Here is a 27,665-nt window from a genome sequence, read left to right as displayed (position 1 = left end):
ATCGCACACATTTTACACCAAAATAACTGGTATGTATATAAAAAAAAATATATAAAAAAAATAAGAGATAAATATTTGGCAGTGTTGACTGCGCCCCACTTCAACCCCATGTGATCACATCTGGAATATCCCAGAGCTAATAATAGTAACAGCTAAACATTGACATCTACTCTAGATCTAAGGTCAGAGTTAATCTTTTTTTTTTTTAAATGGTAGACCACGTTTTCTACAAACGTACACAATTGAAATACTTTTCTATATTTTAGGATGCATTCAGTAAAGTTTCACTTAATAACCATCAAAATTATTTACATTTGCATATGTTTAATTTATTTGCTATGCTTTTGTATTGGCGTGTATAGGTGCTTTATTATTTATGTTTTTAATCATTCACAGATTTCCACCGACATTGATATGAATATATACAATCTTTATATGAGGTTGAATTATCCGAAACACTGGTTTTGCTTTTGCAAAATGTTCCAAAAAAGTCATAAAGACTGAAATTGCACCCAGCTGCAATGCCGTCATATGTTAATGGCGGCCGTACGGTTACGCCATCTATGGACAACATCATAAACCGCTGGGCGACAATCAGAAAAACCTGTCTATAGTGATAAAGACATTGTCATATGTTATTGTTGCGTGAATTTCACTCCCTTAATGGTGGCCGTACGGTTACACCATCTATCGACAACATCATAAACTGCTGGGCGACAATCAGAAAAACCTGTCTATAGTGATAAAGACATTTTGAAACCGTGTGATAAAGACATTTTGAAACTGTGTGATAAATGTATTTTGGACCAGAACTTTTAAATGGAGAATTCCCTTTTTAATTTTACTTGACTTAATTCCCTTTTATTTACCTTTTTTATTATTTACTCTTTAACTATGGATATTTTTCCTCATTAATGTTAAAAATTAACACTAATAAAAATATATTATTGCTTTAAAATGTATTTGTTGTGTTTTTAAAAACGAAAAAAAAGAAATAATGATCACCGATGTTTTATTAGTATGCTAGTGTCGTCTGCTATTTTGATGGCAAATGTACAAACTATCGTCATTTCAGTTTGGACAATTCTTTTGTTGATTTGAAAGGAAACAATTACTTTTCTGAAGAATTTAAAGTTGAGTATGATGAAAACTAAATTTTTAACATGGCTTTTGATAATCTTTCCTATCCTTTGCCGAACACTGAACAGTTCCAAAACGCCATTACTGCTGGCATCAAGGATTTAAAACAGTACATCAACAGCAAACAAGAATCCAAATACTGTGAGAAAAATGGAAATTTAAAAATTGGTTGGCCTGTACCCCACGATTCGAAACGCGAGACATTGTGTCAATTCCTTCCTTCGAACTGGATCCATTAATAGGTGGCTTCTGGTTAAATTTAAAGAAAGATGATGGAACTGATTACGAACCTGAGAGGCTGACGAGCTTCCACAGAGGTATCGACATGTATCTATGAGAAGATGATTATGTCGTACACATCCTGACATCCAACCACTTTCAGATAAGCAGACAAGTTCTGCACGCTCGAAGAAAACAGTCTTGGGAATAAACTAAAAACGTTTGCAGTATTTGTTGCAAACATGAACATTAACCGACTGATCCTTCAGGGTTTTTTTTCACTTTTTGACGTGGAGCTGGACAGTCACAGTTTATGTTCTTTTTGCAAGAACTTGACGAGCAGTTTGTAATGTCCCGAAACGCCATAGTTTATTACACTTCTATTAAATAACAGACAAACTGCGAAAACGTCAGTAGAAATAGTAAGTTATTCCTGTTTCAGTGTTCTCAAATTCAAAAAGGGTTTGTATATTCATACTTAAATTTTCTGGAAGCAGCATTACGATTTAATCCTGTATGACTAAGATCGAGAGCTCAAAACAAAGTTTCTAGGGGGGTTTGGGGGTATGCTCTGTCATAACATTTTGAAAACTAGATGTCCTAAAATGCAATTTTTTGCATTCTACAAGTAAAATTCATCTCTGCCTGTTCAGAGTATAAAATTTTAGCAAATTTGGCGAGGCCTTACAAAACGCTAATATTTCATGACACTAAATTTAAAGAGATATACATTTTATTTCATTTTAACTTATTTCCGTGCTTATATCCAATAAAGGTTCAAGCATGCTGTCCTGGGCACACACCTCAGTGGGTTAGTTGTTAATTGTTAGTGGTTAAGAGATATACAACGGACTGTTCCAAAAAATGTCTCTGCGACTGTTTTGTCTGCAATACTATTGATTAAACCAAAAGGATAGCAAACAACACTAGTTAGTTATCATGCACATTACTGTAATTTTCTACTAAATTCAAGATGTCTGTAAGCTGCATACTGTCAAGATTTGTCAAAAACATTGATCCTACAACTTAAGCTTATTAGTTTTTTTAGTTTCTGATATGATGACCTCGCTTAAGTTCGATGTCGCTAATATGTCACTTAATTGGATTTTGCTCAATTTTAAGATTGCTAATATTTTATGATTTACTGTATACATGTATATAGTAAAATAACTGTGGTTGCCATTCAAAATGCTGTCTTATTTTGTTCTGGATCATTGAGTTTAGTAACTAGAGTAGATTTAAACCACGTAGCTCATAGTTAATACTTCATTTATTAAGGGGCGAGATGTAGCCCAGTGGTAAAGCACTCGCTTGATGCATGGTCAGTTTGGGATCGATCCCTGTCGGTGGGCCCACTGGGCTATTTCTCGCTCCAACCAGTGCACCACGACTGGTACATCAAAGGCCGTGGTATATGTTATCCTGTCTATGAGATGGTGCATATAAAAGATCCCTTGCTGCTAATTGAAAAGAGTAGCTCATGAAGTGGCGACAGCGGGTTTTCTCCCTCAATATCTGTGTGGTCCTCAACCATATAACCGTAAATAAAATGAGTTGAGTGCATCGTTAAATAAAACATTTCCTTCATTTATTAAGCTGCTGTTTGCTGCATGCATTTTATGTTAATAGACCCTTTGTCATTATTTACTACCTCTTATAAAGTCTTAATTACAAATAATAAATTTATTATTATTTTGAAGCTGGAATAGATTTAAACCATATAGTCACCCCAGACCATTGTCTAATCTCTGGCAAGAAGGCCCTAATATGAGTACGGTCAAGGTTATAAAGTCTTAATTGCAAATTTGCTAATTATTTTGAAACTGGAGTAGATTTAAACCATATAGTTAATAACATTTCTTATAATATTTAATGTCCAACACCTGTCACCCCAGAACATTGTCAATTCCCTGGCGAGAATGCCCCAATATGAGTAAGGTCAAGGTTACCTGATACAGCACTTCCTGTTGAGATGGGTCTAGAAGCAGCCATGGCGGCCATGTTGTGGGTACCCGGCGATGTGGCTGTTTGTGTTAGTGCCTTCGAGTCAGGGGAGTCGGGCATTATGCTGTCACGGTAATCTGGAAAATATATTTATAAAATAGAAATAAATGTTATATACATATGTATGCATGCATGGAAATCATGAAAGACAATAATTATGTAACCACATTTTAAAAAACATTATCATGCACAGTGAAATCCTTCAAAACCTGATACTCTGAAAACTAAATATCTAAAACTGACCCCCCCCCCCCCCCATGCCCCCTTTCCTTTCTCTCCTTTGAATTCCATCTAATTTCTTCCTGATCTGGCAACTCCTCCTATCTTTCAACTTCTTTTGCTGTCCACCTCCACATCCCAGTCCTTGTTTCTCCTCCTGTGACAGGTGCTTGTCTCTTGTGGTTATCTGTGCCACACACCTGCCATTTCCCATCAGCTTTAGCTGTGGGCTTAGTCTGACCACTTCAGGGAGTGTTCTGTAGTTACTTCTGCCTTTGTTAAGAGGCACTTGTAACCACCTACTATGCACCCCTACCATACTGGTGGTCGTTAGTGCCGTGGGTCAGACCTGCTTTATTAGTGGTAGAGGACGAGGATGCCAAGTGGGTGCAGGGAAATACACACAGACTGCACTCATGGAGGAAATCTCTGTAACTTACTATTTTATTTTTTTATGATACACATGTACCTTTAAATATAATGCAGAACAGAATGTTTAAACCAGTCTCCTCTTAAAACCAGACTTTTTACTTGGTATATTAAAGGCTGTGGTATATGCTGTCCTGTCTGTGGGATGGTGCATGTTAAAGATCCCTTTCTACTAATGGAAAAATGTAGCAGGTTTCCTTTCTTAGACTAAATGTCAAAATAACCAAATGTTTGACATCTAATAACTGATTAATAACTCAATGTGCTCTAGTGGTGTCTTTAAACAAAACAAACTTTTTACTTGGTCCCAAGGGTGTCCGGTTTAGAGGGGTTTATACAGTGAAACATCTTTAAACCGGATAGCTTGGGACCACATCAAATGTTCTGTTTTAAGAGAGATCCGGTTTAGAGGGGTTTATACAGTGAAACATCTTTAAACCGGATAGCTTGGGACCACATCAAATGTTCTGTTTTAAGAGAGATCCGGTTTAGAGGGGTTTATACAGTGAAACATCTTTAAACCGGATAGCTTGGGACCACATCAAATGTTCTGTTTTAAGAGAGATCCGGTTTAGAGGGGTTTATACAGTGAAACATCTTTAAACCGGATAGCTTGGGACCACATCAAATGTTCTGTTTTAAGAGAGATCCGGTTTAGAGACGTTACGTTCTGTCCTGGTTTTTAAAAAGGGACTCTGAAAAACGTCTGGTTTTGAGGGAATTCCGGTTTACAGAGGGTCCGGTCTTAAGAGGTTACACCGTATATGGTACAAGGTTTATTCTTCAAGAAGGTTGTTTTATTAAGTCTCTAGAAACAATGATTTCTCACGTATTACCACACTTTCAGAATGTCCTGCTGAACAGTATTATTAAATCAAACAAAACACTAAAATATGTACAAAACACTGTCAATTTAATATGATAATCACCAATATTGCAACTCTTTTTCCCCGATGTAACAGGTTTTCTATTTATCTACAGAACAGACACACACCAGTGACACAGCTTCACAATGAACCAGTCAACCACGACTTGGACGCTTACATCCCAGTGAAATGTAGCAGCCAAATTAAGCAATCAGGGGTTCGTTTCACTACACACCATAAACTTACGTCTGCTACTAGCAGTTATACCAGTCGTGCATTTGCACGTGTTTGGCATCAATTTCACGCAGTGTTTGGCATCATTTTACGCAGTGTTTGGCATCATTTTACGCAGTGTTTGGCATCATTTTACGAAAGCTGGAGTATTTTAAAGACAAAAGAAAATGAAATATGTGTTGAACTATAGTAGTAATAAGAATTGTGGTTTAGTCATAGATTTACATGCAAAACTAGGCTTACGATTCATGGATATGAATGACATGCTAGTAGTTTGATTCTCTCCCCTTGGGCTTTGGGTAGTTCTCTAGACACAGGTTGAAGGTGGGATGAATGAATGAATGAATGAATGAATGAATGAATGAATGAATGAATGAATGAATGAATGAAAGAAAAAGAAAGAAAAAAGAAGAATGGATGGATGGATAAATGTTTAACTGCAGCCCAGCACAAAAATACTTCAGCTGTTGGATGTCAAACAATGGTATATATATAATTGTAAATAAATTGATGATCAACATCAATATAAAATTAAATAACAATGCAAACAGTTGTGCACAATATAAATACCATAAGTATGAGTTGAAAGGAAAAGCTGTGAAATTATCACCCTCCTCGAAATAGAAGTACCACCCCTCCCTCCCAAATTAAAAAATAAAATTGCTTACTGAATCTGTTTTTAGTGGTAGGACTCATGATGTGATATTTTTTGGCCAGCTGTGTGCTTTGGATTTAAAAGTATTTTGCTTCTGCCCTTGGTGTGAGTAATAAAATGTCAATAATTTAACCAACCAATGACTCAAATGAGGATATCTCGGGTCAGCTTTCTCATAGTTAATCCTTATTTTTTTCATCTGTAATTAACAATTTCTAAAATGCCATGGTATGAGCTGTGCTGTCTGTGAAACAGTGCATATAAAAGATCCCGTGCTACTGGAAACGTGTAGTGTTTCCTCTGAAGACGACATGTCAGAATTACTAAGTGTTTGACATCCAAGAGCTGATGATTAATTAAGATACTCTAGTGGTGTTGTTAAATAAAACAAACTTTAATAACAATTTTCTTAACTTATCACTTGCTAACTTTTAAAATTTTAAAAAACTTTTCCATAAACTGAGTCTGTTTTATAGCCAATGAGTTGAATAGGTACCTTGAGTCACTGTTACGTTAAACAAATGTCGAAAATATTTTATAACCAGTAATCCGTAATTATAACTCATCCATAATTGTCACAGCAAATCACTGATACCCTATAAATTAATATGAAAACTACATGCAAAATAAACAAAACAAACACACCAACATTGTGTCACCACATCGAATTCTTGGAAGTATTTTCTGTTTAGTTTCAAAAATGCATTATATCACCATGTAAAAAATTCCATTCTCTAAGAAACTGTCAACAATTCATCCAGTTAACGAATCTTCGACCAAAACCCAATCTTACATAACTTTTCATTTTGTTTTCTTTTTTAAAAAATCCATTATTTATCACCACGTAGAAATTCCCATTCTCCGAGAAAACTGTAACGATTCATGTGGTCAGCAATACCTCTGACGAGAGAAATAATCTTGTAAGAATTGTTCTGTGTGTTTAGTTTTAAAAACGCATTAGAAAGCGAGACAATTTGATCGTCCAGCTGACAATTAAGTGACAAGAAAGCTAAGCCGTTTTCCGATGCATCAATACGTACGAGGCAGGTGCTGGGACACTGCGCGCCACACAGCTGCGAGCGACAGGGCAGCATGATAATCAATTCTGTCTCAATAGTGCCGTACCTTGTGTGTTCAGGACTATGCATCCACGTTAAACACACATATGCATTTTGGGCAGGATTTAGCTCAGTCGGTTGAGTGCTCGCTTTAGGTCCTTGTGTCACAGGATTGAACCATCTCAGTGGATCTGTTCAGTTGATTGGGTTTTTTTCTTGTTCCAACTAGTGCACCACAACTGGTCAAAGGTTGTGGTATGTGCTTACCTGTCAGTGGGAAAGTGCATATACAAGATCCCTTACTGCATTAGAAAAAATGTAGCAGGTTTCCTCTAATGACTACGAGTCAGAATTACCAAATGTTTGACATCCAATAGCCGCTGATTAATTAATCAATGTGCTCTAGTGGTGTTGTTAAACAAATAAAACAAACTCCATATGCATATTACAGCTGTGTGGTCTTCTGTATAGGTAGCCGTATACCAAATAGTATTTCACCAGGTCAAAGTTCAATTCTGTCTCGATAGTGCCGTACCTTTTGTGTTCAGGACTATGCATCCACGTTAAACACACATAAGCATATTGGGTGGGATTTAGCTCAGTCGGTTGAGTGCTCGCTTGAGGTGCTTGCATCGCAGGATCGAATCACCTTGGAGGATCCATTCACTTGATTGGGGTTTTTCTCATTCCAACCAGTGCACCATAACTGGTCTAAGGCCGTAGTAAGTCGAGAATTGTTGTTAGGGTTACTACAAGAAGCAGTGTCCACAACTGGTCCAAGGCCATGGTAAGTCGAGAACTGTTGTCAGGGTTACTACAAGAAGCAGTGTCCACAACTGGTCCAAGGCCATGGTAAGTAGAGAACTGTTGTCAGGGTTACTACAAGAAGCAGTGTCCACAACTGGTCCAAGGCCATGGTAAGTCGAGAACTGTTGTCAGGGTTACTACAAGAAGCAGTGTTCATGACTTGTGTATTAAAGATCATTGTATGTGCTGACATGTCTATTGGAAAATATCTTGCTACAAAAAAAAAAAACCAAAATGTAGCACATTTCCTCTTAAGACTGTGTATGTTCTAGTGGTGTTGTTAAAACAAAACAAGCTTCCATTCCCTAGCCCTGGTTGATGAAATTAAATATACAGGTGGACTGTAGATGTAGATATGCCACTATATTGAGACTGTAGTATGTGAATTGCATGGAAGAACATCAGTGAGGAAGATAATCCAAGATTCTTAGAAGATTGGACACATATGCTTCCCGAGTCTTTTAAATTTCTTCATTCCTGATATTATTTTAAAGTGAATAACGAAGACCCCTATCGTCCCTCCACTAGATCTATCAACAGAGCAGAATTGCTTTGAGGTTGCAAAGATAAAATCGATCTAGATATAACAACAGCCAATTAGTATTAATTATTAATAATAACATCTTGCTGTTAAATTTGGTTATGCATAAGTAGTATTACATAGTGTCATTCCAAATATAATACATTATACTGGTATATTAATTCCTGAATTATTTGAATGAAGAGTATAATCAGGGGTTGTTCATTCTGTGTGTGAAAAAGCAATCCTTTGGTAATTATTTTTCTTTTTTTACAGTTCCTCACTTAAAATTTGTTAAGAATTAAATATTAACTGTAAAATGTATGTTTTAACATTTACACTTATGTACTGCATAATGTGTCTGAAAATGCTAAATTTCACCAATTTTTTAGTTTCAAGATTTTCTTCTGAGAAATTATTACCGAGCAGTTGAAAATCCAAACAAAAGCTGAATGTTACAGAAATTCACTATCAGTAAAATCCAGTTTCGAGTTTACACCACATATCATATGCTGCAAGTTCAAACCTTGAGTTGAGTTCACACAAGTTCAAAGCAGGAGTCGAATTAGCACAAGTTCAAAGCATGAGTTGAGTTCACACAAGTTCATACTCGCTGTTTCCAACAATTATCAGTAATACAATTTATTCATTAACTTGTATCAAAAAGTAACAAACTTCCAGTTAACAGATGTGCTTAATTTGGCGGCACTGCTTCAGTAATAATTATATAATAAAATACTGTTAACCATCAACAGCCAAAAATCTTCAACACTAAACATTCCAATTCTAAAATACCAAAATTCAAAAATTTTAAACTTCTAAAATTCTAAAATTCTAAAACTGTTCAAGATATACAGATGTACATTGATATGTACTAAAATTCCAACACTGTTCAAGATATACAGATGTACATTGATATGTACTAAAATTCCAACACTGTTCAAGATATACAGATGTACATAGATATGTACTAAAATTCCAACACTGTTCAAGATATACAGATGTACATAGATATGTACTAAAATTCTAAAATTCCAATACTATTCAAGACATACAGATGTATATAGATATGTACTGTATACACTAATGCCACATAAGGGTGGTGTACAATTTACTGTGATGCAGTAACTTGATACCTTTGATTCACCGGTGTCGCTACACACACTGTGTTGTCCTCACATTGGCCCTGTGACAACTCTGGCTCCCCGGGAACATCACCAATGAAATATCTTGCTTCCTGTGACTTAATTTCACTTAACCATATTTCCTGCCAGCCGAGTGTGACCGGTGACTGTAACGGAACAACAACACCACACCCATCATCTTCTCTTCCCTTCCCTTCCCTCTGCTCCACTGCCTGCCCGCCTGCGTTAGTTATTTGTAAATCAGTCCAGCATTCTTGTGCAGATCACCGAATTATAAACACTTCCTAATCCATCAATGCAGAGAGAATCTCTATCACCAAATATGACTGAGTCCGTGTGACAGCCAAACACCAATAAACAAACAAGATTTTGTCAGGTCACCTCCGCAGCCTCTCCAAACCAACCTTTCTCCCAACGACTCTGTTAATTTTTTATTTTATTTTTCGAAAAACCAATCAGTGGATTAACAAAGCCAGCCAGCCTGCCTGCCTGCCGTACAGTGTAACGAACAGAACATCAGCTGGTGGAGGGAGCAGGAAAACAATGGCACAACCTGGCGTGCAGAACTGTCCAGGCATGGAGATGACATGTGACCTGCATGGCTACACACGACACTGGTCCTACTCGGCACACACACACACACACTCACACACGCGCACGCGAGAGCCAACCAGTGAATGACAAGGTCTGTTTGTCGGGGACCAGCGAGAGTATGAAGGAGACAGAGTGTGGAGGAGACAGATGATCGCAGAGAGAGAAAGAAAGACAAAAACAAACTGTCGTGTGCCAGATGCATTCAGGTTAGCCGTACCGGCATCAGTCCACCGCCGGTGGGTCGGTTGGTTGGTGATCGGTAGGAGTGGATGGTTCATTGAACATGCCAGGTGTTTGTGAAGAGTTACACAGAGAGAGATACTGGGGGCATTTTTCTACCCATATACATCGTATGGTGCAGCTTAAAAGCTTTATTCAACATAATGATAGACATGTTCAGTTCAGTATAAAATAATGGTAAAGGATCTGTTTAGTTCAATATGGTATAAGGACAACCTTGACAATTAAGAAAATGGTGCAAAAATAAATGGCAAAAATATTCCATGTAAATATAGTCTTCATAGCATGTTCCATGGTAGTGTTGTGGTTAATGCGTAAGCAAGGAGTTCAATTTGTCAGTATTACAAATAAATATAGAATTAAATTTAAAAAGTGATGTAGAAAATTTAAAATTCCATGGCAAAATAAATGCCGAAGAATACTGAAAATATTGCGGCAATGGCCACAGCATTACTGTGGTTGAAGGGTGTGACATATACACTGTAACATTAATAGCTTTCCTCGGTTCTGTCTTTTACAATTATAAAAATAATTTTCAAATTTCAAATGTTATCAATTGGAAACCCCAATCTCCAAATGTTTGACATCCAATAGCCAATGATTAATTGATCAGTGTGTTCCAGTGGTGTTGTTAAACAAAACAAACTGCATGTCACTGACCAAATATATAGAACTATTTCTAGTCATAATATCTTGCCAATGCATGCTGCAGAGATCACAGAATAACTATCTGCATGTACATATTATATGTATACGTACATATATAATTACGGAGTGCTATATTAAGGTCAGATATGCAGCTGTGACATATCCTACTTTACAGTTCGTGGTCAGATAAACAACTTTGATGTAACAGATCTAAAGGGGCAGAGTCTAGCCCAGTTGGTAGAACACATGCCTGAGGTGCTTGAATCACAGGATCAAACCTCTTCAGAGGACCCATTCTCTGACTTGTGTTTTTTTTCTGTTTTGATTAAAATAATATTTTACAGCATAAACAACAAATGGGTTGGGCACAAGTTTGCCAACTTACTAGGCCCTCTCCTGTTGTCCCATCCAGTGCTCTATGATTGGTATATCAAAGGACATGGTATGTGCTGAGCTGTCCAGTAGCGGGTTCCCCTAAATACTACGTGTCAGAATTACCAAATATGTAACATGCAATAGCCAATGGTTAATAAATCAATGTGCTCTAGTGGTGTTGTAAAACAAAACTTTAACCAGCAGATCTAAAGGCAGAATTGCACAGCCGTGGAGCGGAGCGGATAATTTTGTCATGCTCATATACCATGAAGGTTTTGAGCATGTCCGTCCCGGGTCGGTCTCTGGAAAGCCAGGGACTGGATCCAGAACAGACTGCACAGCTGTGGACCTGTTAAATGACCCAACAAGATATTGTATGAAAAACATATACACTCACCATTAGATACCATTTATATTACAAGCTGTTTAAAAACATATCTAACAAACGAAAATGAGCTGCATATATTTTTAAACAAGAGAGTTGTAAGATAAATGGCATCTAACAGACACGATTGTCGTATATCTTACATTACATATCCTTAAAAACCAGGTTTAAATGAAATTTAAAAGTCTTTTCCAGCTAAAACTTATCGATTACGCTAGCAATGGCAGTTAATTTGTGTCATCAATTTCAAATTAACATGTACATCACCATGCATAAGCCAATCAAATTTCTGTAGACTGTTATCAGTATCACACATATATACTGAACAAAAAAAGAAACTTTCGATTTGTACATATAGTATTTGTTGTGTTAAAGAATTCATTGTGTAATGAAATTATATAGGTAATATTAGCCGTGACCTGTATTATCAGGATTCATGAATTTTATCGATTATTTCTGCAATGTTAATCGTCGACAACGTGAAACTCAATTTGCACGTGCATGCATGGTTCGACACGTCCCGTGTAGTATTCAGTCAATTTGTTTTACTTGTCTTACTGACATTGTTGTCAAGTGAACGAAAATGCTTCAAAATTTGTAAAAAAAAAACGTTTTTTACATTGTAGCATTTTTAGTATGCCAAGAATACCCAATAATTTACGCGAATGGGCGATTGGCATGCTTGATGCTGGCATGTCAACAGAAGACGTTGCAAGGCATGTTGGGAGTTCTAGTCGAGCGATACGAAATCTTCGTGTAAGATTTCGAATGACAGGAAGCACCAACGACTTGCCACGTCGTGGACGTCCGCGTGTTACAACGCGTGGTCAAGACCGCTATATCATGAACACGCATTTGCACAATCAATTCCAAACTGCCACTGCTACTGCTGCTAACACACCTGGGCTTCATAATAACCGATTCAGTGGGCAAACTGTTCGTAATCGTCTGCGGGAGAACGGTTTACATGGACGACATCCTTACGTCGGATGCGGTTTAACGCAACGTCATCGTCTAAATCGTCTTAATTGGGCACGTGTACACACTCGTTAGATACGGCGACGCTGGAATACCGTTCTTTTTTCGGATGAATCCGGATTTTCTTTACAACGTGGTGATGGCAGGGTGTGCGTCTACCGTAGGAGAAATGAATGCTATGCTGACTGTTGTGTTCTTGAACTAGATCGTTTCGGGGGTGGGGGCTGTCATGGTCTGGGCAGCCATTGCCCATGTTTATCGTTCACCACTAGTCATCATTGATGGCAATTTAAATGCTCAACGTTACCGCGATGACATTCTCGCTCATCACGTCATTCCTCTGTTCCATAACAACGCCAACATCTCAATTTTTCAGCATGATAATGCCACTTCTCATACAGCTAGAGACACTGTAAATGTTCTTAGGACAAATAACATTGATTTCATTGATGACTGGCCCGCTAAAAGTCCTGATCTCAACCCCACCGAGCATGTCTGGGATAGTCTGGATAGACGATTGACCAACGAACTTCGTCAAGCGCTCATTCAGGAATGGAACAATATTCCACAGGCAGAAATCAACACTTTAGTCAATTCTATGCGCCTGCGATGCACTGCAGTGGCTAATTCAAGAGGTGGTCATACCCGTTATTAAGTGGGGTTTTTTTTTTTTAACCCCTACCAAAATTTCTCCCAGTTTCTGTTCACCTATGGCCATGATTTTTGCACCAAACGATGCATCATGGAACACTCTTTAAATGCATATATAACAATTATTCCCCCGGTTTGTTTTCATCAAGTTATGTTCAAGCAAAGTTAGCGGAAGTTTCTTATTTTGTTCAGTATATGTTGCAGATCATGTTGCAGATCGTGTTGCGAAACTGAAAATCTCACAGCATTCTATCCAGCAGGTACATTGTGTAACAAAATTCTATTTCTCCTCGAAAAGTATCATTTCACCACCCACAGTTATTATGTCCCACTTGTTAAATATATAGTGATACACCTCTAAACTGGACACCCAGAGGACCAAGTAAACAAAAAGTCTGGTTTTAAGGGATATCTGGTTTAAGTGCTCCACGACTGGTATATATCAAAGGCCATGGTATGTGTTATCCTGTTTGTGGCAATGTGCATATAAAATATCCCTTGCTGCTAATGGCAAAAAAAAAATGCAGTAAGTTTCCTCTCTAAGAGTAAGACTGTATGTCGAAATTATCAAATGTTTCACATCCAATAGCTGATGATTAATATTCAATGTGCTCTAGTGGTGTCGTTAAACAAAACAAACTTTGATCTATGGTTATAGAAGTAGTCAAGTACGTAGTTAGTGTTGCTGAATAAATATATATTGGGTTTTCATTACTATTTTGATAATACATGTATGTTGTACAATACACATGTTGACCCACTAATGTCTCCTGGGCAGCATCTGGTTGAGTTAAACTTGCAGGTGTCTATGATTAACATGTCAGGTATTTCCAATCAATAAATCAGCGAGCTGGTGTGACACATCGACAGAAGACTAGGGGCCTAATTCAAAAAGGTCTCTTAGGCTCTGCTAGACAGCTAGCAAAGCATCCTCTTTGCAAGTCTTTTAGCATTGAACTACGATATCGCAAAGTTACGAGAGTTTAGTGAATTAGGCCCCATCACTGCAAGACTGCCTTTTTCTATTAATAACCATTGTTGTATCAAAAACATACTGAGTGGGGGGTGGGGGTGGGGGGTGGGGGGGGATAGGATGTAGCTCCAGGGTAAAGCACTTGCCTAATGCGCTATCAAATCAATCTATGATTCATCCCCATCGGTGGGACAGTTGGGCTATTTCTTTTTCTAACAGTTTGTTTATTTAATACTTTTAATTTTATATATTTTTGGTAGGCTGTATAGGAGAAACTTTATTTCTGAAAATTATTTTATTTGGTAACTTGAACATCTCAACACCAAAGTGATTGTTTGGTTTTTTCACTTGGAAATTTGGTTTTGAAAAAAATTGGGTCAGCAGGTTAAAATTTGGGTTGTCATGTAACCAGAAATAAATAATATTTTATGTCACACCTGAATCATTTTTTTTATGGAAGACATCTGTATTTTGGATTTTTTGTTCTGTTGTTTTGCTTTATTTAAATAATGAAGGTGCCCTTTTTAAAAGTTGCATACCCCTAGAAAAAAAATGTTTCTGCCCCTGTAGGGTCAATGTCTTTGATGATTAATCTGTGCATCTGATAAAGGAAGACTTCAAGATATTACACATCAGCAAACAGTTACGGAAATATAACTTGTGACAACTTCATCCTTTCCTGCCTGTAAGCTTTCAGCAAGAAGGGTTGGTTGGTGCCACTTGGGGTTGTGGGGGGGGGGGGGGGGAGAGAGACATATGCCCATTGTGATTCTATTGTAATGCCTACATCCCTAATAATGGAAAATCACTCACTCATTCACCCACCAACTAAATAACACGCCCACCTACCCAACCACGACACCCACCCACCCAATACTCACTCACTCACTCACTCACTCACTCACTAACTAACTAGCTCACTCGCCTGCTCACTCACTCACTCACTCACTCAATATTTATTGTACAAAAACACCTCAAATGGAGCCAGTACAAAATACATACAAATCATGATATGATTGACGTTATAGGACACAAATCACAGATATGTTACATATAATTATGCAACTAAACAGAATATACATTTACATGGACTACTACCAGTTTACATTCATTTCACTTTTAAATGAATGATAGCATTGTGGCACTCACAGCTGTTTTGTGGGTACCCTCATTTCCATGCCAGCTATATGTGTCTATGAAATTGCTATTAAACAGGTAAATACTAACACTCACAGCTTGTTGTGTGGTGAACCTTTTACTTTCCGTGAATCTAGGAAAATTTACACAGGTAAAAAAAAAAAAAAGTCATGGACAAAAAACAGGAAAAAAGTCGCAAGAAAGCTATCTTTCTATGGAAATGCTATTAACTACTGGCACTCACAGCTTTTTGTGTGGTGAACCCTTATTTACCATTAATCTAGGAAAAAAAGTCACAGAAAAAAAATCATAGACAAAAAAAAACACAGGAATAAAGTCACAGGAAAGCTATGTTTCTTATGGAATTGCTTTTTGTGTATACCCTTATTTCCACACCAGCTATATTTCTATGGAATTGCTATTAATGGGGTGACTACTATCGCTGTGAATTGAACGACGTTGTGTAACAGCAGAACAGTCTGTCCCAATTACTGGTTTCGCTTATCCGCACACACCGTCCCGGGTGAGTGAGTTTTCCACGGACCATTACTACAGTTCAATGGCCCGAATTTCACAGCCTGTATCAATGTCGAGCCCTTGTGCTCCACATGTGTCGGTGGCACGTGGAGTAAAACTGTTTTTCTGAACATCATCACGAGGCCGTCCCCCACACCCGCATACAATATGCTACAACAATCTGCTGAATAGATGTCGCGTGCCAGCCCCTCCGTACCCCAAGCACTATCATACATTATGCTGCTGAATAGATGTCGCGTGCCAGCCCACCAGTCCCTCAAGCACTGTCCTACAATATGCTACAACAATCTTCTGAATAGATGTTCCATGCCAGCCCTCCCAACCCCAAAGCACTATAAAAAAAAATAGGTACAACAATCTGCTGAATAAATATTGCATTCCAGCCCCTAACCCACCAAACACTATCATATAATACACTAAAACAATCACAGATCATCTGCTGCCTAGATGGTTCATGCCCCCCCCCCCCCCCAATACCTGCAGCTCCTTCTTACAATATGTTACAACAATGACATCCTAGCACCTACCAGTATTGAACAGTTGTTACAAAGTGAGCCACACCCATACACACCCATACAAATAAAGTGACCACAATATTAAAGGGGCAAGCTACACAGCAAACCCATGACCAGATGTTGTATAAGATGCATATGTGCTGAAAACATTGCAAAATATTGTAGTTTTAATTTATTTTTACCTGCCATAACAAAGCAGAAAGATGGCAAATTATTGATGAGGGGGGAACAAAGGGAAGAGACCGGAGTCACAGGTGTCAAGCTGAATGGCTCTTCACAATCCAACATATGGCGGCCACGGATACATTTAGGGTTATTATCAATTATGGGAACTTTTCTTTTTTGCTTTTGAAGTTTTTAATTTTAATATTTAATTGTCTTTTTGTTGGGTTTTTTTTTGTTTAATCAATGAAACCTGTCTAAACCGGACACCCACAAATTCAAAGGAAGAAAGGAAGGAATGTTTTATTTAGCGATGAAGCCATCAGACTCACATTTAAGTGGCATCTGATTTAGAGAGCTTTTGTTCTGTACTGATATTTAAAGAGGACCGTGAATTGCAGTTTACAGAGTGTCCAGTTTATAGGTGTTTCAGTTGTATATACTTGCATAATGTATTAATAAAACAGATATCTTTTCCCCTCCCTCCTACTCTGCTTTTGGCTGACAGACTGATAGACAGGCAGACAGACAGATTCTAATTTTAAATTAAACAATCCTCTATGTGCATCTGTTATTAAAACAATACTCACCTCTCCCCCAGCCCCTCCATCTTGACAGACAGACAGACAGACAGATTCTAATTTTAAATGAAATAATGCTCTATGTGCATCTGTTATTAAAACAATACTTCATAAACATGATTTTGAAAGGAGGCAAAATTCTTTCTTTAGAAAGTAACTTAAAAAAAAAAAAAAATCCAATTTAAGAAATAAACCACATTACATGACATACTAAGTGACATGTAAATGCTGTAAATATTTTCAATAAATGTTTTTAATGAATATACTTTTTTAATTTAGGATAAGTATAGTTTTTATTATTTTATTAAATACGGTAAATAAAATATTCGACGCTGAAGTTTGTTGAAGACAGTTTTATAGTTTTTAAATATATAGACAAACGTTTGCCGTCAACTAAGCGCTGACACCAGATGTATCAGACAATTAAATATATCACTTCTCTAAGTGCACCATATACTAAAACAATAAAATATTTTTGGCAAAAAATAAGGAACTTGTATACCAAATTTCTCACTTTCACTTGATGTTATAACATGTTATAGACTTAGTAATTTCTCACTTTCACTTGATGTTATAACATGTTATAGACTTAGTAATTTCTCACTTTCACTTGATGTTATAACATGTTATAGACTTAGTAATTTCTCACTTTCACTTGATGCTATAACATGTTATAGACTTAGTAATTTCTCACTTTCACTTGATGTTATAACATGTTATAGACTTAGTAATTTCTCACTTTCACTTGATGTTATAACATGTTATAGACTTAATTTCTCACTTTCACTTGATATCATAACATGTTATAGACTTAGTAATTTTCACACAATTACATGTAGATTTTTGTTTTTTCTACACAACTAGAAAAACTTAAATCTCTGAAATAGATATATTTTGCTGTATAAAATATTCACATAGGACTTAAATACTTTGCAAAATGTACTTAAAATAATTCAAATCAAATATTTCTAATATAAAATATCCACATAGAACATAGAATATCTGAAAACATATGCTTATAAAAAATAATTTAAATAAAATATTTCAAATGTAAAATATCCAGTTAGGATACTTAGGACACTAGTTTGAATCAACTATTCAAATTGTAATTTAGAATAAATTTATTCACACAACTGAAGTTAAGAAGCATGAAAACTTTGATAAAAAAAATAAACTCAACTCCATTACAACAAACATCAAAACAAACTTATAATGTTATAATATTTAAATTTAAAATTAAACTTTAAATGCTTGAAAACATTTCTTTTTAAAATAATTAAGAACAGTTCTTTTCAAAGTGTTAATATCAAACATCATAAAATTTATTTATCACCATTACTAAAGGTATTTTGTTACATGAATATAATCTATTCAACTCATGATTTAAATAAACATAAAAAATAAATATAATATTTACTTCCATTATTTAAAATCAAATAATAATAATAATAATGATATATATATATATATATATAATAAATAATAAACTGTATTTTAAGCAAACATGATAAAGTTCTGATAAAATAAAACCTTATTGCATAAAACACTTATAGACCAAGATAGTATAAAATGTAAATGTATTTGAAGCAATAAACAACAATTACTAAATAATTAATTATTTAAAATCAACCTCCTCCCCCCCAAAAAAAACAAAGGTATGATTAATTAACACACCTGAAGGAATAAATGTCACTATGTGTCAATTTCAAAGACCAAAGATTACATTAATCTTTAATATTTTAGACATAAACTACCAGTTAATAAGGAATTAATTATTAAAAATGAACACACACAAAAAGGTACAATTAATAATTAACAGACCTAAATGTACGCCCTAATTCCTTCAAAACTAAAGATAATTTTAGACAATACACAATTCTTAAAAATCAACACACAAAATGTCTGATTAAATGTAATTAATTAACACACCTGAATGTCACGATTGAATGTGTGAGCTAATGCCCTACAGGCCAAAGATGCAACAATAAAGAAGGTATAATGAATAATTAACACACCAAAATGTACTCCCCAATTCCTTCAAACCAAAGACAAAATGTACAGAAATTCACACCAATTCTTACAGAATTACTTACTGAAAAATCAAGACATGCACAAAATGTCTGATTAAATTTAATTAACACACCTGAATGTATGAGCCAATTCCTACAGACCAAAGATGGTGGGGTGTCGAACTGTAACATCCTTCCAAACACACAATAAGGTATCCTACTGCTGGGAGAGGATATCCAAAAATCTATGGAACAACTCTCTCTCTCTCTCTCTGGCACAGAAAATATCACAAATACTAGCAGAAATTCGAACCAGCTAGTCTTAACTGTCAACACATCTGAGAAGAGAACAAGTTCTGATGATGTGGTGCTGCCACAGTGCACGGTCGGATTTACTGGCACAGGCAGAAGGACCATGGACCAGAATCAGGGCCACCTGTTGGTGGTTCCACCAGTGCCAAGTATGCGATATACAGCTTTTGGGAAGTTCAAATGAAAACCAGCTGTTGCCTGCAGTTAGATAGCTCTGTGTGTGTGTGTGTGTGTGTGTGTGTGTCTCTCTTTCTCTCTTTCTCTCTCTGTTTCTCTTTCTTTATTTCCAGTGGGCGGAGTTAAACTGTGCATCCCATTCAAAGCCAAAACTTTTCAGTCTATCTATTGATTTTTAGCTATAGTTTCTTTTTTCTTTTCTTTTTTATCAATTCCAGACCAAATTTCAGTTCCTTTTATTAATTTAATTTAATTATTATCTATGTTTTGCTGTACATGTATACAGGGTTTTTTCTGGGTTTTTTTTTTTTCTTTCTTTCTGTTTATTGTTTTTTCTGTGGGTTTTTGTTTATTGTTTTCTCTGTGGGTTTTTGTTTGTTGTTTTTCTTTATCTTTATTTTTTTTTCTGTACATGTAAGTAGTTATATATAGATACATACATGTATTTATAAAACAATTTTTTTTTTATGTTGATGGATATTTCTATTGCTATTTGTAAATTGTTTTATCATTAAATTTTAATAGCATTACAACATTCTTTGTTCCATTTGTATCTTGTAAATTTTTAATACTAGCATTATTTTTATTACGGTCTTTCAGCGAAAGTGTTGTGCTGTTCAGTTCTGCACTTTCTTGTTATCATTAAATATTTATATGAAAAAAACCCCAGCTTGTTTGTGAAGCTGTATAAACCAGCTGCTATATAAACATTATGGGGTATTGGCTATTTTTTGTTTTTGTTTTGTTAACTAGCTAAATATATTTTTAATATACAAGCTTTTGAAAGAATTATTTTTAAAAGAATAAGTAGTAATGTTTAAAAAAAAAATGGAAGTAATTATATTATGTGACTGTTTAAATGTGTATTTTTTTTTAAAGTTAAGTTTGTTTTATTTAGTGACACCAGCAGAGCACATTGATTTATTAATCATTAGGTATTGAAAAGAAATGTTTTATTTAACAATGCACTCAACACATTTTATTTACGGTTATATGGCGTCAGACATATGGTTAAGGACAATACAGATTTTGAGGGAAAACCCACTGTCGCCACTACACACTCTTTCCAATTAGCAGCAAGGGATCTTTTATTTGTGCTTCCCACAGGCAGGATAGCACAAACCATGGCTTTTGTTCAACCAGTTATGGATCACTGGTCGGTGCAAGTGGTTTACACCTACCCATTGAGCCTTGCGGAGCACTCACTCAGGGTTTGGAGTTGGTATCTGGATTAAAAATCCCATGCCTCGACTGGGATCCGAACCCATTACCTACCAGCCTGTAGACCGATGGCCTAACCATAATGCCACTGAGGCCAGTCATCAGGTATTGGATGCCAAACACTTGGTCAGAGGAAACCCACTACATTTTTCCATTAGCAACAAAGGATTTTTATATGCACTTTCCCACAGGCAGGGCAGCACATACCACAGCCTTTGATATACCAGTCACGGAGCAGTGTTTGGGACAGGAAAAAGAAACATTCAGAGAAAGGGTCCACTGAGGAGGTTCGATCCTCCGACCCTAATACCCCAGGCAAGTTCTCTACCAACTAATCTACATCCCGCCCCGTTTTTATTATAAGTAGTAAGTAAACATTTAAAAAACAATTCTTTTCAATAAAAAGTGTTCTTATCAACTAAAAAAAATTGGTGTTCACCTGACTATACAATACTTTTTTTTTCCCCCCACCCATCCCGACATTAACATTTTTGAAACGACCTTAAACAATCTGCCGAGGTGCCATTAAAACAAACATTCCTTTTCTTTAAATGTCTTGCACATCAGAAAAGTTGTCTGTACGGGTGACCTTGCATTGATCTGGTTCCTCTAATTTGAAACACAAGCCCTCCATCGACAGATAACAACAGTACTTGTGGCAGCATTTGTGTCACTTTTAATCAAGTGGGCATGTCCCTGACCAGTGAGCTACCCCTCTAGATCTGCCCAATTTGCATGTGATTGTGACCAGAGATGGATGTAAATTAACCAGGACTGACTGCACCCCTTCCTTCCCCTGAGATAAGCAAATTACAAACATATGTAGTAGGTGCATGTATATTTACACTGCCCCTATTTGGGTGGGGTGTTTTTTTAATACAGTAACCGGCCTCAGTGGCATCGTGGTTAAGCCATCAGATAGGTAGGTACAGGGTTCGCAGCCTGGTATCAGCTTCCATCCAGAGCGAGTTTTAACAACTCAATGGGTAGGTGTAAGACCACTACACCCTCTTCTCTCTTACTAACTACTAACAACTAACCCACTGTCCTGGATGGGTAGGTGTAAGACCACTACACCCTCTTCTCTCTTACTAACTACTAACAACTAACCCACTGTCCTGGATGGGTAGGTGTAAGACCACTACACCCTCTTCTCTCTTACTAACTACTAACAACTAACCCACTGTCCTGGATGGGTAGGTGTAAGACCACTACACCCTCTTCTCTCTTACACTACTAACCCTAACCCACTGTCTGGATGGGTAGGTGTCTCTCTACTAACTACTACTAACAACTAACCCACTGTCCTGGATGGGTAGGTGTAAGACCACTACACCCTCTTCTCTCTTACTAACTACTAACAACTAACCCACTGTCCTGGATGGGTAGGTGTAAGACCACTACACCCTCTTCTCTCTTACTAACTACTAACAACTAACCCACTGTCCTGGATGGGTAGGTGTAAGATCACTACACCCTCTTCTCTCTTACTAACTACTAACAACTAACCCACTGTCCTGGATGGGTAGGTGTAAGACCACTACACCCTCTTCTCTCTTACTAACTACTAACAACTAACCCACTGTCCTGGATGGGTAGGTGTAAGACCACTACACCCTCTTCTCTCTTACTAACTACTAACAACTAACCCACTGTCCTGGATGGGTAGGTGTAAGACCACTACACCCTCTTCTCTCTTACTAACTACTAACAACTAACCCACTGTCCTGGACAGACAGCCCAGATAGCTGAAGTGTGTGTCCATGACATCGTGCTTAAACCTTAATTGGATATAAGAAAGAAAATAAGTTGAAATGAAAATGAAATTTATACCGTAAATACTGACTGGTTGATTAAGTAGAAGATATTTGTAAATGGGCAGCTTTTATTTTTGATCTAATCAGAAAGCAGTAACTTATATTACATGGCTAGCTCTGTCACTTGCCAAGATTACCAATTGTGAATTTTAAAAACAACTGGCGAATTTTATATTAATTTGACAAAATAAGTTTTAGTAATATATGATATTTTGTTAGAAAATAACTGGCTTTCTGCAATGTTTTAAAGTTTAGTAGATAATATGGCAAAATGTTCTGCTCACCCTCAGTCCGCCCTGTATTATACAATACAGTGAAACCTCTCAAAACTGAACCCTCAGTAAACTGGAATTTCCTTATAATTACACATTTTAATTACGGTCCCTTTTTAAATATCAGTACAGAACATATTTGTTTTATTTTGTTTTGTTTTATTTAATGATACCACTAGAGCACATTGATTTATTACCACGACCTTTGATATACCAGTCATGGTGCACTGGCTGGAACGAGAAATAGCTCAATGGGCTCATCGACGGGGATCTATCCCACACTGACCGCACATCTGGCGGGCACTTTACCACTGGGCTACATCCCCCCCCCCCACACACACACTGCTACCAATGCATAAAACCACTAAACATGTATTTCAGGATCATGTAAAATGATGTAATACAGATAAGTTGGGATTGTCTCATAATCGACCACTTCCAATACAAAATCTGGGATTCACGGAAGCATAGAATTGTGCTAAGTTCGCAAACTATGTACACACATATACACCGGGCGTAGGAAGGTGCCAAAAAGTGTGTGGGTGTGTGTGGGTGTGTGGTGGGGTGTGTGTTAAACACACACACACACACACACACACACACACACACATATATAAATACATGTATAACTATATAAAAACCATCGCTGGTGCACATGCCCCCCCTCCCCCCACTTCCTACACCAGTGCACGTATGCACACTCGCGTGCGCACACACACACACACACACACACTATGGATAGTTACTAATGTATAGCAAAACCACTACAAAGGCATGGCAACAGTTTAAACAATATATAAACATTTGCCAATGCAGATCTAGAACCAACAATTGCCAACATGTATATATAATATATAAACAGAAACTCACAAAGACATATTGGTAATGGTATACACAAATAATTACATCATGCCATTTTGCACTGTAGACACTGTATAAACATTGAAGCTATATGAAAAGTGACATCATATTAAAATGGAAATTACCTTGCAAGTTTTGGTGTGAAAATCCCAGCAGTGCACATACAACATTAATAATGCTGGTAAATATGTTAATCTGACCAATCAGCGCAAAGATAACAACCATAACCAGGAACAAATGTTTGCAATTATGTTCACTCCATTTTGCAGATCAGTTACACCATAGGTGTTTCCAATTAGCAGCCTCTATAGGGACTCATTGTGCTGTGTTTTCATCACTATCATGTGTCCAGTTACATCATCACTAGTTACAAGTTCATTATTAAAACAAGGTTATACGTTTAATACAGTCAAATAATTTCTTAATGAAGAACATAATAACTGACATTAAATAGAGAGAGGACATATGGTGGGTGGGATAGAAAAAACCCTGAAAGACACAGATGGAGAAACCCTTTTTTTGCCAATATTAACGATTTTCTCTCTTTTTTCCCTGCTCAATTTGTTTATCAGACAGACAGACACAGACAGAGACAGAAATACAGACACAGAGAGACAGAGAGTTAGACAGAGAGCGTGAAAGTGAAGGAGAGTGAGAAACTGAGAGATAGAGAGAGACAATAAGAGTGTGGGGGAGAGAAATAGAAAGAGAGACCGAACAGACGGAGAGGGAAAGGGAATGCTTTAGATGGACCAAGGGACACAGTGTCAATCATATTTTAAATATATCCTCTACTTCATATTTTGTAGTATTAAAGTATTCAGTGTGAGATTATCCATTTAACAAGGGAATTCTACACACGTCAAACTCATGAACATGCTTTAAATATTCATAGCAATCAAAATGGATCAAACAGCAGATTCATCTGTTTTGAAGAAAGTGATTTTCAACACCATCAACTTTTAAGACACCAATTAACATAAACTGTCAATAAAATGAACATCTGCAATTTCCCCCTTTTCTGTTAATTGCCTACTGAATGCAGTAGAATTCAGGAAACTCCAAGAAACCAAAATAAAAAATAATCAGCTGTAGTGAATTCCATAAATATCATAAAGTAAAACACCAAAATAATAATAACAGTTAAAAAAAAAAAAAAAAAACTATACAAAACTCAGAAAATATCATGATGTAAAATACAAAACAAAAAACCAACAGAAAAAAAAACTTAAAAGAAATTTTTAAAAAAACTGTCAAAAACCTTAGAAACTATATTTTGTTAAAATTAAAAATAAGAAGAGAATAATCAAATTGCACTGAACTCTGGGAAAATATCATAAAGCAAACATCAAACTGACAAAAAAAAAAACGCAAAAGAACACCCCCCAAAAAAAATCACATTGGCTAGAACTTGACAAAAAAATATCATAAAGCAAAATAGCAAACTAAAAACAACCCCAAAAAACGAAAAAGAAAAACCCGACTACACAGAACTTAGGGAGAAATATCATTAAGCAAAACAGCCAATTGAAAGAAAAAGAACTGCTGGAAAAAAGTAAAATCACATTACACAGAACTGGAGGGGAAAATATCATAAAGCAAAATGCCAAACTAAAAGAAAAAAACAACAAAAACTGAAAAAAGGTAAAATCACATTACATAGAACTTGAGGGGAAAATATCATAAAGCAAAACACCAAACTAAAAACAAAACAAAAAAAGGAACACCGAAAAAAGTAAAATCACATTACACAGAACTTGGGGGGAAAATATCATAAAGCAAAACAGCAACCGGTCCAGTTGCTTGATGCAAGCCATGACGGATCATAAAGCGCCTATTCCTGCGTACACAGGATTTATCTGATGGAAAACATGCGCGCTGACAGCCAAAAAGCGTCTGGCTGGCGACAGGCAGTCGCCTCCACTCCTGGATGTTATCTGCAGCTGTTGGGCTGCCACCTGTCCGGCCCACATCTGGAAACCGTTTCTGATGCCAGACACACTGGTACCAGGGAGGAATGCAGCAATCACATAACACACGTGTTCAAATGGCTGCAACATGTGCTTATATGCCCTTGCCTAGGAGAATGGTGTAGAAGCTCTCTCCACATGGATGTGGGTGGGGGTGGGGGTGGGGGGTTGGTGGGGGGGTGTCGGTCAGTAAAAGATGGGTGCCAGATTATAAATTCATGTTAAAAGACCTAATCAGTACAAACTGAAGGTCCCTCGATGGGTTGTGCATCAATTGAGCATTTTACCACTGAGCTATGCCCCCCCCCCCCCTCCCTTTCCCACTAAATGTGGTCACCAAAAATCTTCATCATAAGTCCACACTAAATATACCCCAACTCGTAGCTTGCCCTGTCCAAAGACAAATTGGCCAACTGTTAATTTTTATACAATGTGGCTACAACATTTAGTAGTTGGCTTACAAAAATGTTCTTTAAATTAAAGGGACATTCCTGAGTCTGCTGCAATTTTTAAGATGTTATCGACTAACAGAGACTTTTTAACAATTGTAATTACATATCAAACATATTTTTCTACATAAAATATTAGTGGCCGGATATTAAGCGTGTTTCTGATCATTCTAATATATGTAATAGGTTAAATTTCATTTTATTTCCTAAAATATTAATTTTTTGTGCGTATGAAATTATTAGAAGACAATATCCAGTTTGGGCTTCTTTCAAATATTAAGATGACCAGAAACACATTGAATATACAGACACTGATATTCTAAACAAGAAACTATATTTAATATGCAAGTTTAATCGTAGAAATATTTTATTACCGGTAGTCGGAATCATCTTACAATGCAGCAAACTCAGGAATGTCCCTTTAACCACTTTGGGCTGTAAAAACCCACAATGTTTTTCCAGTATAAGCCCTGCAACCAGTTCCAAAGAGAAGTCCCCATCCTAACTCCACAATATAAGTCCTGACTAATCTCAAACAAAAGTTCCAACTTGATTTGCTCAATAGAAATCCCAACAAGATTTAAAAGAACATTTCAAATAGAAATCCCCACTCAACATCTCCACTGTATGTCGAGAGATGAACATCTAGACTAGAAGTTCCAATTAGTCAGAAGTCCATAGCTCAAAGATCACATCAATAAAACCTTGTAAGACTGCATCTATAAGACCTTGTAAGATCACATCTATACGCCACTGTAAGACCACATCTATAAGACCTTGTAAGACTGCATCTATAAGACCTTGTAAGACTGCATCTATAAGACCTTGTAAGACCACATCTATAAGACCTTGTAAGACTGCATCTATAAGACCTTGTAAGATCACATCTATAAAACCTTGTAAGACTGCATCTATAAGACCTTGTAAGACTGCATCTATAAGACCTTGTAAGACCACATCTATAAGACCTTGTAAGACCACATCTATAAGACCTTCTAGGATCACATCTATAAGACCTTGTAAGACTGCATCTATAACACCTTGTAAGACCACATCTATAAGACCTTGTAAGACCACATCTATAAGACCTTCTAGGATCACATCTATAAGACCTTGCAAGATCACATCTATAAGACCTTGTAAAACCACATCTATAAGACCTTGTAAGACTGCATCTATAAGACCTTGTAAGACCACATCTATAAGACCTTCTAGGACCACATCTATAAGACCTTGCAAGATCACATATATAAGACCTTGTGAGATCACATCTATACGCCACTGTAAGATCACATCTATAAGACCTTGTAAGATCACATCTATACGCCCTTGTAAGATCACATCTATAAGACCTTGTAAGATCACATCTATAAGAACTTGTAAGATCACATCTATACGCCCTTGTAAGATCACATCAATAAAACCTTGTAAGATCACATCTATAAGACCTTGTAAGATCACATCTATAAGACCTTGTAAGATCACATCTATACGCCACTGTAAGA

At 36.6% G+C, this 27,665-nt stretch overlaps 1 protein-coding gene across 4 annotated transcripts in view; it reads right to left on the bottom strand.

The window, feature by feature from the left end:
* Nucleotides 1-27,665, bottom strand: part of LOC121388073 (protein CBFA2T1-like) — a 204,551-nt gene that overhangs the window by 16,210 nt on the left and 160,676 nt on the right. For 2 of the 4 annotated variants that reach the window (XM_041519282.1, XM_041519284.1), the window contains one exon: nucleotides 3,309-3,440. In XM_041519282.1, the coding sequence (XP_041375216.1) occupies nucleotides 3,309-3,440 (132 nt within the window). Of the gene's footprint in view, nucleotides 1-3,308; nucleotides 3,441-9,287; nucleotides 10,190-19,215; nucleotides 19,464-27,665 lie in introns of those variants that run through there. The other 2 variants (XM_041519281.1, XM_041519283.1) reach the window with 2 other exon arrangements.

The sequence above is a fragment of the Gigantopelta aegis genome, chromosome 14 (genome assembly GCF_016097555.1).
Source record: "Gigantopelta aegis isolate Gae_Host chromosome 14, Gae_host_genome, whole genome shotgun sequence".
Lineage (NCBI taxonomy): Eukaryota > Metazoa > Mollusca > Gastropoda > Neomphalida > Peltospiridae > Gigantopelta > Gigantopelta aegis.
The sequence above is the reverse complement of the archived record's forward strand: the minus strand, read 5'-3'. Positions and strand labels throughout refer to the sequence as shown.